The 25,368-nt window shown below is 39.4% G+C and overlaps 1 protein-coding gene across 1 annotated transcript; it reads right to left on the bottom strand.

The window, feature by feature from the left end:
* Nucleotides 1-1,199: 1,199 nt before the first annotated feature.
* Nucleotides 1,200-25,109, bottom strand: LOC145771514 (uncharacterized). The gene is made up of 26 exons (XM_082583210.1): nucleotides 24,906-25,109; nucleotides 24,457-24,652; nucleotides 23,389-23,984; nucleotides 17,755-22,743; nucleotides 17,416-17,582; nucleotides 16,934-17,017; nucleotides 14,278-14,462; nucleotides 13,588-13,744; nucleotides 13,217-13,323; nucleotides 12,818-12,986; nucleotides 11,932-12,081; nucleotides 11,614-11,776; nucleotides 10,235-10,318; nucleotides 9,686-9,755; nucleotides 9,243-9,268; nucleotides 8,907-9,025; nucleotides 8,326-8,440; nucleotides 7,872-7,994; nucleotides 7,291-7,404; nucleotides 6,735-6,924; nucleotides 6,222-6,369; nucleotides 5,543-5,727; nucleotides 5,048-5,202; nucleotides 4,723-4,807; nucleotides 3,766-3,957; nucleotides 1,200-3,463 (listed from the first exon to the last, which is right to left on the bottom strand). Coding segments are annotated over exons 1-26 (8,775 nt in total). The 3' UTR covers nucleotides 1,200-3,461.
* Between the last annotated feature and the right edge of the window lie 259 nt (nucleotides 25,110-25,368).

The raw sequence follows: 25,368 nt of genomic DNA, 5'->3' as shown, positions 1-25,368 counted from the left end.
ACAAGGTTGCGTTTGGGAATGCTTTTTTGTTTATGAGGCCAACACCTGAAATGAAATTAATACCCAAAAATATTTCCCGTTTGTACACTAAATTCGATCAAAAATAAACAATAACATTCTGCAGAGCTGATCAGCTCAATCAGTAATTCAACTTCGGTTCCATTTTTGCTGGTAAGTTTTCTGGTTACCGTACCTACAGGGTGAGGCATTGGATCGACAAAAATATTTGGCAGTTTGCAATAATTATGTTGTCAAGGAAAAAACTTCAATTCGTTGTTTTCGAAACGAGACTATCTCGCACGCAGAGTAGAATTTGAAGTAACGGAGTGATGAGATTTAAATACTGTACTTTCACGAGTTAAAGTTGCACATTTAGTGACACATACGCTTACATACACCTATAGCCTACAGTAGGCTATACAATACATACATTATCCTTGTTACAAACTTGCGGAAGATAAGGTTCTCATTGCACTAAGTCTTCAGCACTAATGAGAGTAGCCTACGGTGGCTAGTTCTCTTTCCGAGACCGTATTTCCTTCAGTAACTAGGCTACAATCGCCCAATTTTATCACATTTTAAGTTTGGAGTGGAGGCAAAAAGGCATCGTTTTTTTAATCGACAAACATTTTGAGCTTACGTTTGAGACACTTCAAGAAGAATCCTTCATCTCACAATATGTCGTTCGATCAGCACTTGCATATGCATGAGACTATTGGAAAACAAGGCTACTCCCCAGTTTTTAAGCTCAAGAGACTTTTCTTCAAACTATTCTTCTGTTTATACCAGTTTGGTGAGAGCACGCGGAGTAGAAGATGCGATAGGGCCACAAACATCGAGAATGTGCGGCATTGACGCAGAGCGTGAAACGTCAATGAAGCGTTCAAGTTGTCAAAACATCTTCACTAGAATGTACATTCCTTTTTACATCGCATAGCCTATACGTCAGTTGGTGTTAAAGCAATTGAAAAGCAAGCAATTTGATTCAACCAAAATCCATAACATTGCTTTCAATTGAGAATAATTTCTCAGCACTTTCATCCTACAAAGATAGCAAAACTTGCGTTGAATCAATGTTGCCTTTTTTACGTTGAATCAACGTAAAAAAGGCAGATATCGCCCGCTGGGTAAACCATGTCCCTGAGTATGATAGATCTCGAAGATCTTACCTGCAACAACAAAACCACAATGTAGCAATATAGAGATTTCTATTAGGTGTTACGATTCTGGGAGCGCAAACAACAAAGCATAGCATTACAGCAAGTAGCCAGGTGGGAAATCACGTTAATTCAACGTTCAAATAATGTAGGAACGTTAAAAAACATCATTTTTCTGGACTGAACTTCAGTTTGTACAACTCATAAGCAAAGCAGGAGCTTCTAACCACAAGAAGCGCTGGTGCGTTGACTTGATGTCAGAATGCGTTGCATTAACGCAAAAATGGCAAAAGGCCTCGCTTGGGCCAAATTCGAAGCAAATGCGCTTGTACAGCAGCAGACATGAGCCAACATTTACAACCAAGTTCTCAGCCACTTGCGAATGTGAGTGAGTTCGTCAGAGATATTTTTGCATCGCTGCTGAAAAATCAAGAAAAAATACGTCATTTTTACGAAACTTGAACGTCAAAACGCGTTAAATAAGACATCCATACAACAACAACCAGATACACCTACGATGTTGTAAATACAAAACACCTTGCTCCGGTGAAATCATTGACCAAAGTTGTTACATCGCAACGTTTAATCAAATGTACACTGCACGTGTGATGTGGGCCGAGATAGGGTTCATGCCATGGATTTTAAAACTAACAATTACCTTCAGATACAAATCCAATAAATCCGGCTATATTCCAATACAAGAAGCGTGAATACTTTTGACCTTAGAATGCTTTTGCAAACACTCTTTCAATTTTTTATGCGGCTACACTCCTCATAATTCTATGATGAAAGAGCATTTGAACATTCTTCCAAACGCTTTTGGTTTATGGAGAACGGTTAAGTGGCACAAAACGGAGAAGGTTGAATCAAAATCCTGTCCGTTCTTATGGGTTGCGGCGAGATGAAGTTAATTATATTTCAAGAAATTTATTTACAATTTGAATGTATACAAAATATCGATTTCCAACCGGTTTTAAGAAAAAAAGTTAAAATAACGATCGTAGATAACCTTCAATATGCAACAAAATATTATTACAAAAGCATAATTGCAAATCAGGTTTTAAATTCATTTAATCCATCTCATTTAGAAGTGAATACGAAAACAACAAAAAGCATGTTCATTTTAAAAGTAAAATGCACACGCTTCGCAAATGACAGCGTGCACCTTCACATGGTAGTTCCCCAGACATCAAAATCCGTAATTTTTACATTGATTTAACGTCTGCAGACGTTGAATCAATGTAAAAGTGGATGATTTTACTGTCTGGTTCAGGATATAAACGCAACATGATGGGGGCGATAAAAGGAATTAAAAAGAATTAAAGCAATAAAACTAGAAATTACAAAGCGAAAAAACAATCACTCATTTAACCAGTCAATAAAACTCCAAGCCGAGTTTCTGCGGACTACCAGCGCAAACGTTACGGCACAAATTTTCCCCATCTGGGAAAATTTAACACACAAGCGAAATTACGGGTGTTAATACAACTTAAAGCGAATTCGCTATGTCTGGCGAAGCAAAAGCAGCTATTTTGATTTTTGAACCACTGTCCTCTGAAACAGGTCGAGCAGGAATGCAACTATAATAATCGAATTGAAGCAAAAAATTCAACGTTCCCACTTTTTTAAGTTGTTTTGGTGATAACAAGTAGTGTTGATTAACAGAGGCAAGAAAGCTTTCAAGCAGGCAAGAAATGTTTGATCTCATACACAAGCTTATAATTAATTTTGAAGTGTATGCCATTCATGGCAAAAAAACTCACAAAATATCATACTAGAGTACATACTGTCATACTGTCTTTCCCTGGTTACCGAGTTACAGAAGAGACGCCTGTTTTCCCAGATTGAGGGGTGGTAACAAGTGAAGGACATTCCGATGTTACCTGATCACAACGTTTAATTTCGAAAAATCAACGGACAAAAACACAGATTTTGTTGTCTTGCAAAGGTATATGCCACAACAAAAAGTAATTTCTATCAGGTGTGATTCGTTTGAACCTAAGTGCTGAAAGGCGTTCGTGCAAAGGTATGTTCATTCTCGGTCCAGGCAAAAGGAATAGGACTTCGAGGCTTGGCGTCACAAAGTAAAAACGCAGCAGCAACGCCAATTTGCAGTCATAACTGAAACGAACACGTTTGAACTTGGGGATCAGAAGGGGTTCTTCTTTCAAGGACTCTCTTCTCATGTGGGGGTCCATTGTTACAAAGTCTAGCGGTGAAGCGTCGAGCAGGTCAGGCGCCACTTACTGGCTGGCCAGGGCAGCGTTCAATTGGTCATTGGAGGTGGGATATCTTTATGCTTCTCTCTACAAAAACAAAATGTCGAATTATTATTTTCCGTCACAACCAAGCAGTAGAGTTGAATATGTTTCTGAGCGCGCGCGCGACGTTTTTATTCCACAATATCATCGAAACATGAAAACGTTGGTGTGGAAGACATAAATCTCGCATTTAATTTCCTTTGATTTTTCGAAAAGTCATTGAATCAGCTTCATGAGCCAGCCGAAATATAAAGGATGAAGAAAAACCGCTGGAGACCTGCAATTTTTACGCTATTTTTCTCTGATGTCTACCACAGCGATTACACAACCTAAAAACCCATTCTTACAGTCGTTTTTCTTGTTGTTTGCGTCTTTCAGCAGCTTGCTTAGGATCCCGTTGAGTCGACGTTGCTTTACATTTTTTTCGTTTCCCAGAGACACCGTGTCGTCTGACTCCATGGCAACCGTTTCCATAACAACGTCATCAACTGGGCTTTGACAAAGATCTGTCTCTGTCTCTTCGTTGTCACTGCTTTCTTCTGTGGAAGTGTATAGGCAATTAGGCATTGTAAATGTTTGATGTGAAATCACTTGAAAAGTTATAAAGTCAGCAACATTTTAAAACACAACGAAAATAGCTGTGGACATGATATAAATTTAAGATAGAAATAATAAAATTTAGATGTTCTGTGAGACATCAAGAAAAGCAGTGGCGGTTTGCTTCGATTTTGTAACGGGCATGCAAACCTATTTGTAAACGCTCTCTTTTTTCCATGCTGTATTTAGAATAGGCTTTTCTTTGCCTAACAAAAAATAGCCAAATTATGTGCAGGACTAAGTGAGCAGAAACTAGAATAAACCGCATTGGTGACTTTAAAATCTTTGCCTTCTTGCGTTTGATGCTGCCGCAGGTCACGTTGTTAAATCCAGGCACAGCAGCCAATGGATTGCGTGTTCATCGAGCGTTGTTAGGTCTACATATTTAATTATTTATCCTGGGGCCGGGATACAGGATATTGGTAGATAAAGTGATATGCAGTCTGAAATCTGAGCCACATGCATCAGTTGGTAAGTCGGTGAGGCCCCATTGAAACATGTTACGGTTGAAACGGCCCACTCCAGGCCGCAAGCGATAGAGCTTCACCCTTTCCTTGCGATGTAGTTCTGCTCCAGATGGTGTATTGGTATTGGGAAGGACTGTGAATTGAAGTGTTCTCACGACTTATTTCCATTCACTTGTTACACTTTGTCAAACAAATGTTACAAAAACGACATTGATTGAACGCAGTCAAGCGTTAAATTACCTTCATCGCTTGACTTGGTTCCACGGTCTATTGCCTTCAGCCACTGCGTGCGCCTGGACTGGGTTTTTCTGTACTGCTCAGGAACCTGATAAAGTGAGGTAGAAATTACTTGACATGTTAAGAAAAAAAGCTTACCTTGTAAAAAGTAACCGCTTTATTGAATTTCAACTAAACTGTTCACTGTTCAGTCTAGAAGAGAACTTACCAAGCTAACACAAATTGGTCTTTTTCGTGTTTGCGCCACTTTGCTATGAGCAACGTAACAGCCAGCTGTGCTAGCTGAATAGGTTGTTTGCAGCAAAATAAGCGCCTTGCTTAAACTGACCTGATAATCCCGCACAGTCACGATCTTGACGGGGTAGCTGTCAAACACATGGCCTTTGATACACACCGGAAAGCGATTTTTAATAACTTTGTTAACGATGCGCAGAGATAGATCGACACGGTGTTGGCAGATGTAGATGTCTGGTGGCTTAAAATCTGCGGAGTTCAAAGTGCAAAGTTACGCGAAGTGCATGGAGCCTCATCGACCGGGTCCGGTTTAACTCCGTTCTAAACACGGTCGCATTACTGAGGTTTTGTCCGTACTCAGTGAAACTAAGAACGGCATCTTCATTACTCAGCTAGAGATATCTGTTCCTTTTTTTATAATGATTCAACGTCTGCAGACGCCGAATTATCATAAAAAAAAAAACGGATTTTGCTGGGATTTTTGGGAAAGTTGTCTTCGTCGTGCGACGTGTAGAAAGCACCATAGTCTTAATGTCAGAAAAAATATTGCGCAAACATTAACCTAAACTTGTTGTGTCAAGAGTTTTACCTTTCGGCTTCCCCTTCCTGTAGGTTTCTAAATCCATCACACAACACAAGCTAACGACCGCATCCAACGGGACTATCTCATGGAACGGTGTTGCAATGAGCTCATTGGTGAAAAACATGCGACCTTCCGTGTGTTTCGTGTCTTGCGGTCGTATGAAGTGGCAACCATACGCAAATTTGTCGCCGCTGAAACGAAAAATATGTCGTACAATGAATCAGACGCAACAAGTTGTTGTGGCTTGCTAGGCCTAACCAGCAGGCGACTCTTAACTTCATTGTTAGATTTGTCTCTTTAAAGCCTGATGGCAGTTTGCTTAAAAGTAGTTTTAAGGCTCGTTGCAATTGCTAGAAGCAAAACGTCAACGCTTTCGTTTGAAGCAAAACGTCAACGTCACCAAACGTCAACGCTTGAGGCAGAACGTCAACGTTACGTTTTCTATACATCAACGTCGACATCCGATTGCACAGCGAGTGTTCATTTTGACTGATCGAGAGTATCTGAAGCGATGTGTGGTATTAAGCGGACGAAAGTTGCTCTTTTTCACATGGTTTCGACGCCACCAGACGTTGAAGCGACATAAAAAGATTAACTTTTTGTGCTGAGTACTACGCCATTTTATCACAGTGCTGCATTTCGAAACAGACAATTCATTAAATGTTCATCATGGAGTTTCCCTCACTTGTCATCCGTCCACAATTTCTTGATCCTGAAGAAGTCCATTCTGTCAGGAGTTGAGTGAGATTGAAGACGATACGAAGTCCGGATCGGAGGATGGCTGGATGTGCGTTGCCGGAGACAGTGGTCATGGATGATGCGGACACAATCACCTAATAAGGAAGACTTTTTTTAAACATTTCCATCACCTTGACGCACAGTTGCGATCACCCATAGGCTATTTTCTTACAGGCATCTAATGCAACAATGGATTGCTTTCAGACCAGTGTGAACAGTTTCAGCGCAGCCGTGTAGAGGCGCAGTGCACTCTATTTTTACCCTAAATCTATTCCTTTCGTGCTAAGTGCTAAACAAAAACGAGAAGCGGTGCCATTTTTAAAAGATTGTTTAAAAAATTAAACTCATATTTACTAATTCAAGGAGGCCCCACCAATTACACATGCATAGTTGTAGCAACTGTCAAAACCTCAAATTTTGCAGTCAAACACAATGTTACTGCACAAGAACCAAGGGGTACCTTGTTTGATAAGTAAATTATCTTTGAGAAGAGTCAGGAAGTAAGTATGTCCTGGAGGAGCACTGAGAGGTTGAGGAGTCACTTCCACCTCCCTTGGAACATCTCTGCCATCGCATTCCTCACAGAAGTATTCCGTAGAATCGTTGTAATCGCTCGGTTTCACTTTCATGCAGTCGCAGTGCTGCCATACCTGGTGATCAGTTAATGACATTGGTAAGTTGTTTAAGATGTTGTTTTGTAGCCTACTTAAAAAACTTTCAGATTTCTGTTGCGTTTCAAACTAGGGACGCATGGAATGCGCCATGCAATGATTTTATCCGCAAGCAGTCTTAGTGAACGTAGATTCAGCGTCATAAATACGGTATTAAGACCAAAATGACATCCACCAGTACATTTTTACGAAAATTTGAAAATTATGTTTTCACTGATCAACCATCTTTGAACTTAAACTAAATCATTACTATTGTGATTGATTTGCTCGTGTAGCAGTTTTTTTTATTTGTTTTCAATTATGCTTATTTTTGAATACCAAGTACCCACTTGAATAGCAACTTACGTAACATTTCTCGCACTGAATCATTGTCCCCTCGTCCCGGTGCAAACCACAGATACAACGAATGTAATCTCCGTTCCTGCGACGATCTTCAATCTCAGCTTCATTTTCCAAATCCTGTCAAAGAGGATGTTGGGGTCAACGGAAAAGTTAAAACGAGCAGCATAAAAACACGAAAAGGACGACCTAGAGGTCATTATCGTTCGTACAATCACTGAAAATTCTTGTTCAGGAACTGTGTAACAAACGCTCCTAAGCACAATCCTAAAAATTTGGGGACGATGCTTCAAGCTTTGTTTGATTTGTTGAAAAACTGAAGCGCAACAATTGAGGCCGAGCCAGTTATTATGCAGCCAACTAGCACGTGGTCATTTCCAGTGTACCTACTTGCAGTTATGTAACGTAATTGGTTTACGCCGATTGAATAGTTTGATAAAGACACCAAACTGTTGCATTGCGCACAGCTCACTAATTGCAGTTTGAGCACTCTGGCAAGGTTTTTATGGTGTTTAATTTGGCAAGAGTGCAACTGCACTGTTGACTGTTGAGGCCTGTAAGCAAAAACCAATAACTTTATAAATAACCTTATTCTTGTGTTTTTCAGTGGTTTCCCCCAAAAGAGCGGCGGCATTGTTTCTTGCTGACGTAAATACACGACGTAACCTGGCCACGCCTTTGCCCAGTGAGGATTTCCGACCAAAACATTTCTGAAAAAGGTTTTTTGACAAGCTCAAAATATGCTTGTGGAATCTCGCAACAAATACATTCAAGTGTAAGTCAAATTACTTGATGTTCAATTTAAAGCACGCCATTTTAACAGCACACGGCTACGTGGTCAAGGTGAGGGTTGAACCGAGAACCTCTCGATCGCCAGTCAGATGCTCTCACCACTAACCTACCGATTATTTCCAAGGAGAAAAATTTTACGTAGTTTCAATGTCGCTAAACATTAAAATGATGCAAATACAGCAACTTTTTCCGGTTATTGTGTTGAAACAAGATTAAAAAAGTTGTTTCCAATAGATACAAGTGACCAACCTCGGCATTCCGGAAAGCGTGGAGCAAATCGAGCGAGAATTCCTCAAGATTTTCGTATTGTTTCGTCACTATCTTATCTTGAACAAAGCTAAGATCGACTGGGTCCTTGTCGTGCCTAGGAAAGATTTTTTTAACAATCAATCATCTTTACACAGATACTGCGTTGATAGAAATTGAAGAAATGCAAAAATAAAATAAAACACCCAAGTGTGTCTTAGCAATCCCTCAAAACGACAAAATGCTAATTTTCAAACAATGTTTTTCCAATGTTGGTTTAGCAATTTAGTTTCGTCAGTGAAGCGAAGAATGATAGGATCCATAATACTGTACAACGCAAACCGTCAAAAGTTAAAGAAAATAAATTAGATTTTTCATATTCCATACTTTTGTGGAGTGTAGACAACACAAGTGAAAGATTGTAAAAAGTGAATAAACTTTGCTTTCTTCAAAGTTTGGCGACTTTGAAACAATGCAAAAAAAAAAAAACTTTGTTCGCTTTGTAAACTCTGCGCATGCAACTTAAGAACACATTGTCGTTTTTTATCCACAAACACAATGACCAGAACATATGGACAACGTACTGTTGCTTTGCGCGCAGGTTGATGAAAGGAAGAGCCACAGAGACACCACTCTCATCTTTGCAAGTCATGATCAATGAGAAAATGTCTTGGATGGCTTCGTACAGGATTCGTTTTTCAACCTACAAAAAAGCTGATTAAGGTCGGCCAAAATTTGAACAGGTGATCAGGTAAATATGAAGGCGGTTTATAAACCATAAAAATACTCTCTTAAGCTACTCTCAGTTACAATAATTACAGCTCTGAAGCCTGTCCTAGTGTGATGTTCCGGAATATTCTGGAAAAAATATATGTGAAAAGAACGTAAAATATGTCACAATGCACTGACACCATACTTACATCTCTGCCTTGATCCTTTGAATTTCCTGCAAAGAAAAAGATTGTTACAACTTGTCATTCAACTTGATTTACAATGCATCTTATGATGGGAATTTTAGCAGGCCCGAACGAAACGTATTGTTCAATATTTGTGAGCACGAATACAAAATCATCTAATGTCAATACCAACAGTGCAGATTGTGTATACCGTTCGGCAGTGATTGGCTACTGCTTTTTTCTCATATATCTGACCTACTACTCTCAGCCCTCAGCCACCACGACGCAATTTCCTTCCAACAATGTTGCTGCATTTCAACCATTGACAACTAGCACGTGCAATCGTGCATACAAATTAACTGATTTTAGATTAATATACTGTCTCGCGAAGCTTAATTAAACGTAAAAATGTTACTGTTGCTTTAAAATGGGCGGAGATTTACGATGTAAACAACAAGAAATATTACTTGATCGTTGCAGGGATGAAGATTGATCCTTGCTTGCCAACAGCTTCGCTCGCTCATGTTGTTGTTTGATCTGGAAGCACAAATAATACGTTGCTGGGTTACAAATGCTCAGAGAGCATCATCAATCCAATGGTATTGATTGTAAATTTTCTTTGATGCAACATCAGTCATTTTTTTTTTATTCGGAAAAGTTCATAGTCAAGTTACTGTTAAGTGAAGCAATAGTAGACCTGGCACGTCTGTAGACGTTGAATCAATATTAAAAACGATTGGTTTTCTGTCTGAGTATTTACATAAAAATAGGCTCCGCAACCTTTTTCGTAAATCTTAAATCAAAAATCACAATGAAAAACAACATATGTCATAAGACGCCCCTTGTGTCTCATAAGAATGTTGTAAAAACTTTATGTAAGGTCGAAAGAAAAAGATTGTGCTAAAATAAAGTGTTGTTTTAGTATGTTTACAGCAAGAACCATTTAACATTTTTAAATCTTGCTATAAGAGTTAAAATATTCAGTCTGACATGAATTATTAAACGCTGTGACGTACCCGGACTAAATTTCGAAACAGAAACGGCTTCCTTTGCTTGATGAAGACCTTTTCTTCCAACGACATTGGCTGCATGGAGTTTTCCTGCAAAAAGATGATCGGGTGAGAAAATTCCTGTTTTGGCTTTCTCAGCACTGCGTTGATTCTAATGCGTATGTATTATGTAATAGGGTGTTTTATGTAATCACAAAATATTTAAGGTTGATTCGAAGATGAAAACTTAATTGAATGTTTGTTTGAAACGGGTTCATCATCTCTCAGTTTAATTTGATGGAATGAGCTTCCTTCAAACACAGACAATCTTTCAATAATTATTTTTTGACATGCTAATACAAAATACTGTTTCTCACTACCAGCACCACATACCAACAAGAAATGTTATGAAGTGCTAGATCTACGGGTCTGCTACTATTCGGTGAGTCCGATTCGGTGAGTTCCTAACCTCTAACCCCTAACCCTAAAACGGCAATGATAATTAAGCTACGGTACCCGATAATTTAAAAAAAAAAATTGAAAAAATCCCCCGTTAAGGGATCAGACTCACCGAAACGGGCCATTCCGTAGATCTACGGTATACGCAAATACCTATGAGAGCTTTTTTCTCTAAAATGTCACTTTCCTAAAAAAAAATTTTTTTTTGAAAGTTACTTGCGTGCGAAAATATTTAAGCTATACACATTTTTTTCAATAAAATGGTCAAGAAATAAAATTTAAAAAAAGCTCTCATAGGTTGATGCAATACCATCGTACCAGCATGCATTCCAATTTTTAGTCAATTCGGACAAGAAATAAACAAATGAGTTAAGATTTACTGCAAAAAAATGTCATTTTGAGTAAAACGCGTTTAAAGTTATGGTTTGCAAATACAAGGCAAATCGTGCATTTTCAGCTAAGCTATTGTTACTGTTACTACTGCCTTTGAAATACTACGATACAGGAAATTTGTAACTGCTAAAGCATGACCAAAACAACAGCTACAAATACCACAAATATATAAAACCAGAAAGGGCTTTTCTGTTGCTACTATTAGTATATTTTTAGCATATCATATCATCGTTCTGGTATATTTTAGACTTTTGGGTCGTGTGGTAGCTCCACTAGTTCTAAACTTTAACAGGGAATGAATTGGAATTGTGGAGAAACTTCCATATATTCAGAATTCTGATGAAATTCTCTATCTTCAGCCCAAAATATAATTTTCTTCAAAAAAATTTTTTTTTATTAGAGGTGTTCCCACGCGCTTAAAAATTGACTTTTTGGCTCAGATATCAAGGATTTTAAGCGTCAAAATGTCTTTTTATTGAAACTCTTATTTTAGTTGCAATTTATTTTCCAACCACTGTGCCTCCTGCAACCCTTGTGGACTGTGGTGCACTTACATTGATGGTTGTGTACTGAAGTTGGCATCCATCTTTCCTGTCAGTGTTAGTCTTTTTTCTGGCACCGGCATCATTGAATGCTTTTGAGATCCGACTAAGCGAACTCTCGGGGTAGACTCTCATTTTTCCGCCAATCACGCCGCGGCAAGACGACGCTCCACATCTGTTTCGAAATATTTTCGTTTGTCAAATTTTGAGATTATTTAAAACAAAAAACTCAAGATATTCCCGTCTGCTTTTGACAGCATAACAAAAGCACTTTTGCTGTGGATATAATGCCAACAGCTTCTCATGACGCACTATCAAAGGCTTGTGTACCTGCATGGTTGTGACCTGTCCGTGTCAAAGTCATGAGAGCTGTAATCGAACGACAATTCTGTTCCAGCTGTGATGGTTTGCTTGGCAAACAGACACAAGTGGTACTTTCCGTCAGAAACCCAGCGTTGCATTTCACAGTTGGGCTGGCAACTGAAAAGATACAACACACAAACTGTTGATTTTACTCAAATTCAAACACAGACAGTCAGCATACGACATTGTTTTGCAAAATCCAACTATTTTTAGTTTCGTTTTATCTTTAAAAATACAAATATTTAAACAATGCAATGAAGCACAAAATTTACGCAGGGCTCTATCCTATATCTTGCCCTGGACCACTTATGGGAGATCAGCACTAGTGTTTTGTTTTCTTAATCGTTTGCGTGAATATTGTTAGTTGTAGCTGCAGCAACACTTTGTCTTAAGCATGCTAATGAATGTAACGACACAAAAAAATTCATATCTTGAATTATGAAACTAAACTATGCACACACAAGTCGGTCAAAAATGCGCAAACCAGTAAACCTGTTTACGTAGAAAGCGTTATGGCTTATTATGACGAAGTATGATGCGATAAGCCTAAACATGGCAAGGCTGTAATTTCGAATTAGATTGTACGAAAACTGTGATAGAAAACTTAAACTTAAGGCTGATGCACTCGTGGCTAAGTAATTGCCTTGGGCAACAGCGAATAGCATAGCTCAGTGTAATTACTCAACTACAGTACATTAGAAGTAAATTTGTCTGTTGAACTTTGTTGCAAAAAGATCTGCAGAAAACAATTGACAAGTTTCGTCTTGTTTGCATCAACTTAACGCCAAAGAGCGTAAAATAACGCAAATTTGTAACCAAAAATAGATTTAACAGTAACCGAACAAAATCTGACCTGTGGTTTACAAATCGTCCTTCGTTTCCCACTCGATACGCATCGATGATTTTTCCGGCTTCTAATTGAACGCAGTAGCGGTTGCTATGGAAACCGTAATTCTCATTCAGGCGACGACGAAACCGGCTCTCGCTGACGACCTCTCCAAGATATTCCAGAATAAATTGACCTTAAGATAGGTAAAAGTTAGGAACATGGCTTTAAACATGAACCAAAACTGTTAACTTTTGCAGCAAGAAGTCAACTACCAAGAGTCCCAGCCAGCAGAATCCGTCATGTTTACAATATAAAAATGATTGATTTTGCTGTTTGAGTAGTTTAGAACGAGGGGTGTGATTTCCAGGAGAGATTTGCTCGCAAATATTGTCTAAGAATAATTGTCTAAACAAATATAGTCACCTTCAGGGATATCTGCTGTTGTCCGTATTCCCCATCCTTTGCTGGTGGTTTTGAATCGTTCTATATCTTTCCATGACTGCTTGCTCTGTATGGAACGGTTGCTGCATCTGCGTACAAGAGCACTTGGAATCAATCAATTGCACGCAGAAAGGTTTAGTGATGAATGGATTTCTTGTCTTCATATATGCGACTTAAAGCTTTGGTAGAGAATTTACTGCTTTTGCACCACCAACACATAAAAAAGTAACACTACATGACTTAAAATTTACATCATAATAACGTTATGTGTTGTGTTGTTAACCCTACGAAAAGCAATAAATACGAAGAGTGTTATTTGAACGCTAAAACATGAAAATAATAGAGTGACCAACCTTTCTCCACTGGGACACGTGTTTGTTGAACACTCAATGTACATGAGCCTGTTGAGACACTCCTTTCCGCACCCAGATGTATTCAAGGACACGTCAGATGGACAGCCACACACATGCTTCTCCGCTTCGACGGTGGAATGCGTGTCGATGTAGATATCTAGATAATTAGATTAAAAATCGTTTGAGACAGTAAGTAGTAACTCGACTTAGTAAGACATTTGATTTCATGGAATGGATACGCAGCTAAGAGAAAGTAGAGAACCTTTAGGCTATATATATTCTTTATTTCAAGCTAGTTTCCTCTGCCAGTCTCGAGCAGATAAAATTTTCGTAGCATGTCAGAGTGAAAATTTATAAAATCACTCGTTAAAATTTAGATTACAATAAGAAGGAATTTCATCTAATATGGATCTTTCAAAACGAGTCTTCTCTAATAGTGATGAATGTCAACTTTCATTTGTCATTGAAAACATACCACAGGATTACATGACGTATCAATCTTGTAAATGCGGTTTTATATCGAGTCAGCATTTTTAACAAGATTAACCTACACTCAGCACAAAAATCTTGTCATTTGCTAGTGTATTTCAACGTCTGCAGACGTTTTGGTATCACAGACATCCACATATAGTTCAGGTGTCTATAAATTCCAAAGACGAAATGACTGTACTACTTAGAAGGCGGCCTTACTTTCATCTATCGCAGTAAAATTCGTTGACACACTTTGCTTGGTTTGTATTTGCTCACGATGGAATCCCCACCACAGGTCGTGTGGCAACTGAAAGTCACAACGACTCTTCCTCAAAAATAATCCCGCGTGCTTAGGAGGAGGAAAAGAGACAATAGAATCTAATTCTTCAACTTGTTCATCAGCTCTGTTTCAAAATAAAAGCATGGTAGAGTAAAGAAAGTTGTTAAGGATAAATTCCAGCATAGTTGGACCATTTCGGATTTAGTTTGGATTTCTACCTACAACAAACGAACTTGTGTGAATTGCAAGGTAGCAGTTAAAGGAACCTTGACACTTTTTCAACGCACAGACATACGTGCACACTTGTGTGCTATTGATATAAGTTAACAACCAATAAACCACAATGTAGACAAGTTAGAATATTGGACAACAAAAACTAACTTGATCAGTATGATCACTGTCAGATACTAAGAAGCAACGTGTTAAAGAAACAAAACAAATACAAAATATAGAAAAAAATATCTGAAAACAACATCGTCATTCGAGTCCCATTAACAGACTGTTAACTTTCAAGTTACGGATTGCTGGAGACAATCAACCCTGACTGAGACACTTCCAACTGTAGTGTTGCTAGGAGTTTTAGATCGGAAGATGCAAAACTATGATCTTTTGTGGCTCAATTAAACTTCTTATTTACAAAATGTTCCACTTTTCATAGACTACTCAGGATTAGTGAAGTTGCTATAAAACACTTTAAAGTGCTTATTGAAAGTAAGCTTGTGACAGGAAAAAAATATTGATCTGAGCATTGAACTTTGTAGTATGACCAAAAAAGAAGTTTCATATCCAGCAATTTGATGTGTCTAACTGCTACTGTAGAAGGTTAGTGACATCTGCAAGAAAGGTGGTTTATTGCTCTGGTTCTCTTCAGGACCGAGCAATAAACGAACTCCTTCTCGTCGCCTTCACATTCGGTACCGTTAGTGACATTTCGACGCGACAGATCTACGAAATTTTTACAATAATATCAACGCTGTCTTTTCGCTGTCAACATTTGTATAAAGTAATTAAAATTTATCAATAATTCATATCCTGCGCATCCGAGGTCTCATGTCCCTCATAACCAGCAGGTAAAAGTTTCTATTTTTACATCGTTTTAATGTCATCAGCCAACTGGATATCTGACACATCATGTCAAGGTCACCTAGCCAAAGACTACGTAACTTTCATGAAATTCAGCAAATTGCAATGATAAGAAAAAATGGGAAGATTGTTAACATGACAAGTGATTAATGAGAAACATTCGTGTTAATGAAAAAGACGAGTTTTGATACCAACAAACAAAACTTTTAATCCACTGCTATACACTAGAAATACCCAAAAGCCTTGTTAGATTGTTTTTAAATTGATTCAACGTGTGCAGACGTCAAATAAATGAGGTAGGCCTACTGTTTTAAGGGAGCTGGCTATTACACGTTCCGAGCTATTGCTTTGCCTCGGGCACAATGAATTTGAATGTCGTTAATATACTTCTAGGTGGTGTGCTTTGTAAACGAGTACATTGTAAATGGAATGATTAAAACGATAGACAGCAAGGACATATATTTTCCACGATTTTGTCACTCTTGTTAGCCTGTCTCGAAACAGTACCTATAATTCGTTTCCAAGCCAATGGACCCCTTCTGCTATTGGTGGTTTCTTGCACATTCTGAAGACTAGGGCCACTCCATTCACCTATCCCAATTTGTTTTTAGTCGCCAGGTCTTACTGTTTGCTTCTGTTTCTTTTGTGGTCAATACCACCCTTACCCAGAGAGCAAATCAACAATTTTTTTACATTGATTTAACGTCTGCAGACGTTGAATCAATGCAAAGTTTTGTTGTGTGAAAGCGATTGCTTAGCCAGTCAAAAACCTTTTTTTTTTTTTTCTTTTTCGCGCAACGTTGCGCGAAAAAGTCAAAAACCATTTCAATTGTGTGTAAAATGCATTAACGGTGCAAATACCTACCGAGCAAATTGCATCATGTTTATTAAGACCATTGAAAACACTAACTTTGTGGAGCCGGGTTGAGAAAAAAAATGGATAATTCTATAAATAATGCAAGTAGTATTTCAGAAATGGCAAGCAAAAAGACTTCTTGTGGCAAACGCGATGTTTTTTCCTATGCTATGTGTTGCTTCGTTAAAAAGAAGATCTGGCAAAATTCCATATAAACTGTTGATATTCATTTGATGGCTCAATTTACGAATTATGAATTGTACGTGAACGCGACGGTTTTTGGCAAGATTTTGAAATGCGATTAATGGTAGTTTGTAAAGCTTGTTCTAAATTTGCAAAAACTCAACATTTTGGCATTGGCGTGACATAACCCTATGCCAAAGCGATTAATTTTGCAACCTGAGTAGCTGGAAGCTAATTTGAAGGCAGAGTCTAAATATACCTGTGAATTACTTCACAATGTAGATTTTAACGACCCGTTTTAGCCTGATGCTGCGAGTTCGCTGCAGTAATAGAAAATTGCACTAGCTTTCGGAACACAGTTTCCTAGTCATGTGTTTTGACGAATGGTGTTGAAGTCAGTGAGTCGTTCTATAATGCGGCTCTTTGGTTTGGCTTGAGGCTGCTGGCAAAGCGAAACTCAATCAATTGCATACCTGTGAATCTTGAACTCAGAGGAAAACAAGCCAGCACGCAAATAGTTGTTTTTTTCCGCCAACGTCGTTTCGGGCTTTCCCACACTGTAATATGAGAAATTGATATAAATAGAATGGAGCAAATCTAAACAAATTTAGAATCTTCTTCTGGGAAAAATTGTTCCAAATGAACGACTAGTTCAGACGTATTAAAATCACAGAATCGATTGTTTTTCGCTGAAATATTGAATGTGTCAGCATAAAAGCGCAAAATTAAGAATCTGTATCAACTTAAGCACGCACGATTCAGCGCCATTCCACGCGTATAATTTATTTATTATAAATAATTTCAAGTGGATGCAATGTAAGAAAAAAAACTTGGTGCTACTATTCATAAACGATTCTAATGATGAAACTATGATGTAATTAACCACACAAAGAAAGGACACAAACGTAACTGTTACGACTTACAAATACGTTTCAAGCACCAGATTGTGTTTTACCTGGATGAAAAATCAGCTCTCTTCACGGGCGGATGACTTTCAGCCGAGTCACTGGACCGTGAACGCTTGCGCTTGATGGACTGGCCTGGAGCAGGGATGGACTTCATCTTGTCATCTGTTGAGGTTTCGCTGGATGCTTCAGTGGAGATTGACGCGGCACTGGGATTCTGATAAAATTCTCATTGACAATTTATTGATATTAAAAAAAAAAAAAAAAATGAACTGAAAGAAGAAAATTTTGCAAGTTCGGTTCAGCACGAAACGGGTCGACCTGTTTTGGTTCAAAGAAATATTTAACAAAAGTAGAGGATTAAACGTGAACGAAATCACTGTACGTACCTGCAGTGTGGTTGGATTATTGTTGTTGTCATTGGAGTTGCCAATCGCCGAGATACTGACATTGCTTTGCTTGCTTTTGAGTTTTGCTACAACTGATTCAAGGCTTTTCTTCGTACAAGCAGTTCTTTGAGAAGACTCTGATGAGCTCCGTGATTTTATGTCCACGACGTCCCCATCATTATCAACTTTACCTTGAGCTTCTCGGTCAAGATCACATCCAGAATTAAGTTCTGTTCCAGAAGAAACGGACAAAGGAGTTGATTGGACTTCACGCTCGAACAGTTTGTGAGATAATAAAGCCCCGGCGGCCGCTTTGGCTTTGTGGTTAGAAACCACACTTTTACTTGCCGGTGGTTCAGCTCCAGTCTCTTCAGACTTTGCATTTGACTTAAAAACCTTCGAGACTACTTTTAGTGCGTTCGGTTTTCGCTTTCGTTTGCCCTTGGGTAATCGTGTTGCAGAAAAAGTCGACGAAAGGTGCTTCTTAATAAGTCTAGCAGAGGGTGCGTACAAAGCGCTTGCACGCTGGCAACTGAATGCCTCTGATGACGTCGCTGCAGTTGATTTGATAGATTTTACGGGTGGAGTAGGTTTCGTGGGCTCAGGTAAAAGTTTTGGGTCGATGGGATTTTTTCTTGGGCGTCCTGGGCGACGTTTTTTTGGCTTTCCATCCGAGGTTTCTGATGTTTCGGAGCAAACTTGATGCAAGGACGCCCAGAGCTTTTTCGGATGCTTTTCTGAAGACTGCTTATCCTTCTCACTAGCAGTATTTTCTTTGGGCGCCTTAACAGGCCTTGGGTACTTCAAAGGCCTTCCTCTTCTTTTAACTTTCTTGGCAACTTCTGGAGAGTTAGATTTATCTACCTTGGAACAATCAATTGATGGTTGAGATGAAGGTGTTGGCTTGGAAGGTTCGTTTCCACCAATCACCTGAAAAAAACTAGCAACAGCACTGTCCACAGTCTTGGCAACTGTGTCCGAACATACGTTTGAGTTTGTCAGTTTTTCAGCAATAGCAGCTTTTATGTGATCCACAAATTCGTGATTGATGGCTACTTTTGCCGATTTTTCACTCACATCTGCACTTGCTGAAGAAGATGTGTTCTGAGAAGTACTTGGCACTTCATTTTCGTCATGCAAGGATTTTTTTGATGTATTGCTGCTTGAAACAACATCTCGTGTAGTATTTTTAGATGGTGCAACAGTTTCCTTAGACTTTCCACATCCAACTTTCTTACGAGATACATCCGAAGGTGTTTTGGTAGAGTGTTCAGTATCTTTGGAATCTTTTTTCTTCTCGTTGGGTTGACGGCAATCTGTAGAAGATTTCTCACTCAAACTGACATCCAAGTTCAATGCAGGCTTTTTGGATTTCGAACCGCGAGCCTTTCCCCGTGGCCAGCCTCGCTTTCGTTTAGCAGGTTTCTCTGGCTTCTCGTTTTCTAATACCTGGTTTTGATCATCAGGCTTCGATGGAAAGTCAGTACTTGATGCAGCAGTTGTTGGTGCATTTTGGTTTGATGGCTGAAAAGAAAACGAGGAACTTTGAGAAAACAAAGGTTTGGGTGGCATATCTTTAATGGATGTAAACTTTTCTTGAGTGGTTGACGATGAAGGTCGAATGGGCGTTGTTAAAACATTCGTTGCCATGTGTTCACTGAAAGGTTTGATGAAACCATGGGTTTTGAAAAACTCTGATTGACAAAAAGTTGACATATTGACATAAAGTGCTGATGTGGCAGGATTTTGAGAAGAAGGGTGGCCGTTTGAAGATGAGTTCGAAAAATTGAAAACGCTTTGATTTTTTTGCCTCGTGTGATTCCTTGCAGGGTCACGATATGTAAGTGCATCTTTTTCAAAAGAAGACCGAAAAGTAGAAGGTTTTGAGTGAAACGCGGTTGCAAATACATTCAAAGATTTGCGAGTGAATGGGGAATTCAGAAAACCCATTGTTGGAGAGAGTCTCAGATTTTCCAAAGACTCAACGACGCCTTCCATTTTGCTTAAAAATTCAGGGTCAGTGGCATTCTTTGATCGGCCGAGTAACTTTTTCTTTTTGTGCTTATGCTTTTTAACTTTCAGCATATTTCCTTCCAACGAGTCCTTTGAATGTTCTGAAAACTGGATTAAACCGCCATGCTCCTTAATGCCTTGAAAAGAAGGCATCACCGAAATAATGCCAGAACCGAAGACGGAAGATGATGCGGAATTGCAAGTAGAATCACTTCTCGTTTTGCTAACAAGCTTGTTGAAGTCTGCGGTTGCATCTTGGGACCCAGCACCGACATCAGAAGAACTATCTTCTCCATCATATGCATCTTCATTGCAAGATATACTTGATACGCTTCCCGATCGGCTTTGTTTCGTTCTGCTTGTTGCTTTTCCAGCAATCGGCTTTTCTTCAGAGTGGGAAGACTTTTTGCAAGGTACGGCGGAGTGGTCAGGTTTGTTTTTCAGTTTAAGCGATACTTGTGCAGACGGTGAGGAATTGGCAATACTGCTCGACCGGGAAGTTGACCTCCTCGTCTCAGATGTGTTTTCAACAGATGGATCATTGCTAGATTCGGGACTGAAAACAGAATCCGACGATTCTTTTGAAAGCTTTTGTTTTTGCTTCGATTTTTTCTTTTTGTCCTTTCGTTTCTTTTTCTTGCTCAGGTCGCCTTTCTCTTTTTTGTGCTTCTTCTTTTTCTTACGTTTCACTTTGTCAGAAGAAACAAGGTCGACACTTTTTTCACTCGACAAAGAAGTAGGCTTTATTGGAACCACTCCAGATACACCAGATTCATGTTTCCCCTTTTCCTTTCTTGCGTTTTCATCTTCCGGAGTAAGCTCACGACTCGACAATTTAGTGATCTTCTTATCAGTAGTTTGATGCGTAGCAGAATCATTAGTGGCTTTTGGCGAAACGGGAACGAATGAAGAACGGGAAGTTTTGTGTTTATGAGATTTTCTTTTAGAAATGCCAACCCGTTTGGACTGTTCCATTGCCCGGTACACTATGGAGTTTGATATTTTAAAATGCTTTGCAAGTTCTGAAAATGTGTACATTCCATTGTCGTCCAAACACTTCACATTCGTTTCGTTTTTAGCTCCTGGTTTAGAGAGATTTGCAGAATCACCACCAAACACTGCACGCTTGCTTTTGCTCTTCTTCTTCTTCCGATCACCTTCACTCGTATTGGTGCAAGAAGCTTGTTTTCGCGTTCTCACACCGACAGCAAACGCACCAACCGCATCTTTTGCACCCGCTGTTTTGTTTTGAATAGATGTAGTTCTAGATATTTCCGAAAGATAATCCCGAAAAGCTGCAGCTCGGTCTTTACTTCGTTGATTTTGCTTCGGTTTGTTGTCCAGTTCTTGAAAACCAGAAGCACCAATCGTATACATTGCAACTACACTGGATCCTTCCGTGGCAACTGCAGGTGACACGGTAGCTTGAGCTGGCTGAGATTTAGACAAAGTCTCCTTGGAATCTTTATCTCCTTTGTACTTGAGGTTAATCTCCGACATCTTTTTTGAAGGCCGCCCACGTTTTGGTATCCGATCTCTTTCGGATAATACTGGGGGGAGCTTCGGGCCTTTCACAGCAGTTACAGTCTGCCAACGGCTAACACCAGCTGTGTTGGGTTCAGTTTCCTTATTAACAGGGCCTAGTTTCGAAGGGGCAATAGCTGTACTTCCTACAGGTTTTGCAGCGTTAGTCTTCTGAAGTGAAGATTGTGAGTTTTCGTTACGATTTGCACTTTTAGGAATTTGGTTGATGACAGGGGTTAGGCTTGTAAAGCTTTTCTGTTTTGCAGACTTTCGCAACTTTTCCTCTTCCATCTGTTGTCGGACCCTTTCTGTGATTGATTTAATCGGGCCAGAAGAGGATTTTGAAGCAGGAAAGTTAGAACTGTTAGTTGGGTCGGCGGTTACTTTGGGAATCAAGCCACTGTAAGACGTTCCAGAAGAATAAGATTTCTCTCCAGACTGATCGGTTGTGATTGTAGAGTGACGTTCTTGATTTGAAGCTGTCTTGCCAGGAGCCAAAGTATCCTCTTTGTGATGATGCTTCGAGCGGTGCTTGTGCTTATGGTGACGTTTCTTGCTTGAACCGAATGAGCTGGCATCGCCTTTGTCGCCAATGTCAGCAGCCAATCCTTGTGCAGATAGCTGTTTTGCCTTCAGTTTCTTTTCCATCTTTCGCTTTCGTCGTTCTTCTTTCATCACAGACCAAGAACTTGACCCGTCACTTGCCACGTGAGTTTTGCTTAAATTATTGCTGTTGGTCGTGATCGAAACATTTAAGCTGTTTCTTGGCAAACCTTGATCCGCTGTGGGATTGCTAAGCGAACTTTCTTGCCCCACAGATGGCAAGGATGACGAGTACTTATTTAAGCTGGCGCCATCGTTAGCTATAACAACGTTGTGATAATCAAAAGAACTTTCATCAATTTCAACAACATGTTCCGGATTGGGAATAGATGTAAGCGCATTGTCATTGCTTAGAATATCAGGATTATTGAATCGACTTTCCAATGCTGATTCATTTAAAAGATCCTGAAAATCTTGGTTTTGGATGGTATGATGAGTCAAATTTCCATAATTCGCATAAATACCAGAAATATCTCCAGAAAGAGGAGGGTTTCTGAGCTTGTTTTTACCATTGTTTAACTGCTGCTCTGAATCCAAATCACCAGGACTGGGGGATTCATCGATGCTGCCACTGCTTACACTCCCGCTGCTTGACATCTTCTCCGCATCAGATGGTATAGGAGTTGTGGTCAATTTTTTTTCTCCGCTTCGATCTTCCAATTCTTCTCCACCACTATCACTCCTTGTTTTCGATGGGACATGAATATGGGAAACCTTAGAGAAGCGCTCTTCATTGCTCAAGTGGTAAGAGTTTGGAAAAGATATCGTTGTTGGCAAGTCAGAAGTTTGTGTGTGCGCTAATTGTCCAGAATTTGTGTTGTACAATGTAGTTTGGTTGTAGGTGTTCATCTGAAAAACAGTAAGCTACCGTTATGACTAAACCTTATATGGAAAATTTAGCTGAAGTTTCATGTGCATGTAAGTCATCATCTAATCTAATCTAACACATCTTCACCGTCAAAACAACTCACCACCTTATTCGACCAAAAACAATGCAAATAAAATAGCAGACATCAACACCAAACCATGAAGCATATAATACAGCATGATGTTTCGCATAATACAACTGAATTGACATCAAAATACGGGTCTGCTACAATTCGGTGAGTCCGATTCGGTGAGTTCCTAACCTCTAACCCTAACTCCTAACCCTCCACCGTAAAACGGCAATGATAATTAGGCTACGGTACCCGATAATTTAAAAAAAAAATTGAAAAAATCCCCCGTTAAGGGATCGGACTCACCGAATCGGACTCACCGAAACGGGCCATTCCGTCAAAATACAAGAGTGAAGTAAAATTAAAGTTAACACTTAATCGTATGAACGCATTTGACATTGGCCAGGTTAACTATGCAGGTGGACCAACGTCACATTGGTTAAAAAATTTTGAGATTTGATATGAAAAAAAAATTGCTATATAGTTGATAAAGTTTTCGAAGTAAGCAAAAACAAAAATTTTCACACAAAATGCAAAAATCTACGCAGTAGCTTACCTTATCAAAAGAAATAGATGGACCTTGGGCAGCGGAAGCGGTCGGCAAAGCATCTGTTCTCATATGAGCCTGGCAGTCTTGCACCGGTAGCTGTGAAGGATGCAGCATCTGGCTGAGCTGATTGCCGATTACGTTTCTGTCACTGTGTTCTACAAACTGCTGTTGACCCTGGTAGCCAGCGTTTGTCAAAACGTCACGAATGTATCCACTGTCCATATTTGCGTTTGAGTATTGCGACAAAACGGCCGGGTTTACGTTAGAAGGAACATAGTTTGGTCTCGAATTGACAAAAGCTGGCGCTTCACAATTTCCTGATACAGCACTACTATTGTCAACAGTCCAACTTTGAACAGGATATCGGTTCTGAGACTGTTGTAAACCAACACCATCCTGCATGGGCATAAACGCGTTGCCGCTGCTAGACACAGATGTGGGCACAATGTTGGACATAGTAATGGCTTCTTCGAGAAGAGAATTTTGAGGCATTGCAATGTCGGAAATGAGCGATTTCTGGTTATTTGTGATCTCTTTGATAGTCTTGCAAATGTTGTTGTGAGATAAAAACTCGCTGTTGTTTGTAAGTATTGTGGAAGAACCTGAAGAACAAAAAACAAATTTATTACTTTTGCAAACTAATTTGGTCAAATCACACAGAACAAGTTGACTGACAAAAGCAGGGGTTGAGAACTATGTGGCATGACTTAGTGGCGATACTGATAAGCCCAGTCTCATGGGCGAAACAAGTGTCTATCGCTGTCAGTTCTTGCTACACTCGACTGCCGAGAAACACGACATGTTTTTAGAAAAGTCTTGATGGCTAGTGTGGAAGCTACACCGGTATGGTTAGCGAAAGACAATGCTCGCTGTTCTATAGTGAGTAGTCAGGTAGTGCTGACGCCAGGAAGATCGCTCCTTCTCAATAGTACAAGATTAAGAAAACTTTGTATAGGGCTCAATGCGTGACATTTTGTTGTCGTCGTCACAACCTAAGTGAACACTACTACACGCATATCGTATCAACATGCTACATGTTTCTGTTAAAAGAAATAAAATAGAGAAATCACCTACTTTGAGGTGTAGGAACATCAACTGTTGCAGAAAAGCTTGATTCAATAATTTCGGGATTAAAGTTGTCAATTGCTGCAATTTCCTCTACGGCAGTGCACACGTCCTCACGTTTTTTAAAACTTTCTTGGGTTGCGCAAGAGCACTCAGTGTCAAGGCAATTCTTTTCAGTGTGCTGGTAGCTTTGATCAAATGATTCCTGAAGCAGAACGTGCTTGTTAGAAATATCGCTTCAATGTGTCACGGTGTTGAACTCAATGCGTTAAAGTTAAACAACATACAGCGTTTTATGTCAAGCTACAGCTACATGTATAAACTTAATCAAGTCAGCGAGACAATATATAAATCATTCACACAATAAAAGTCTGTTTATCACAGCTAGTTTCGTTTTGACGCCAGATGGGCAGACTGAAGAATCTCTCAATCGTGACACAATTTTAGCGAAATCGTACCTCAACTTCGCTTTGCGTTTCTGTAAGTCCAATGCTACTTTCTATATTCGCAGTAACAACAAGGTTTTGCTGGTTAGTTCCGATGACGTTTAATGATGAACCAGCAGGCTGAAAGTCGACTTGTGATATGAAAGGATGCAGAAGTGTTAAAAGATCGTTGCTGTGATTAGATTCGCGCAAACCTCGACCTTCCGTCTGTTCCATATCACATCAGGTGACAACTTGTTGGCACCATGGTTATAAGGTACCCCTGAAAAAAAAAGTGACAATGGAAAACGTTGTAGCCGAAGTGTTACACAGCAAAAAGCACTATCTTTAACATTGCGGTCGTGTGGTGACTGGTGAGCGGTTGAACGTGTTTGAAGAATGTAAAAGCTGGCGCAAGGTAAAGTTAGTGGTGAGCGCTGAAGAACGGAAGTTTTTTTACGCTGGTTAAACAACATTTTAAATACTTCGTTGGTTT

This window comes from Aplidium turbinatum, chromosome 6 (assembly GCF_918807975.1).
Source record: "Aplidium turbinatum chromosome 6, kaAplTurb1.1, whole genome shotgun sequence".
Lineage (NCBI taxonomy): Eukaryota > Metazoa > Chordata > Ascidiacea > Aplousobranchia > Polyclinidae > Aplidium > Aplidium turbinatum.
This window is presented reverse-complemented; position numbering and strand designations above follow the sequence as displayed.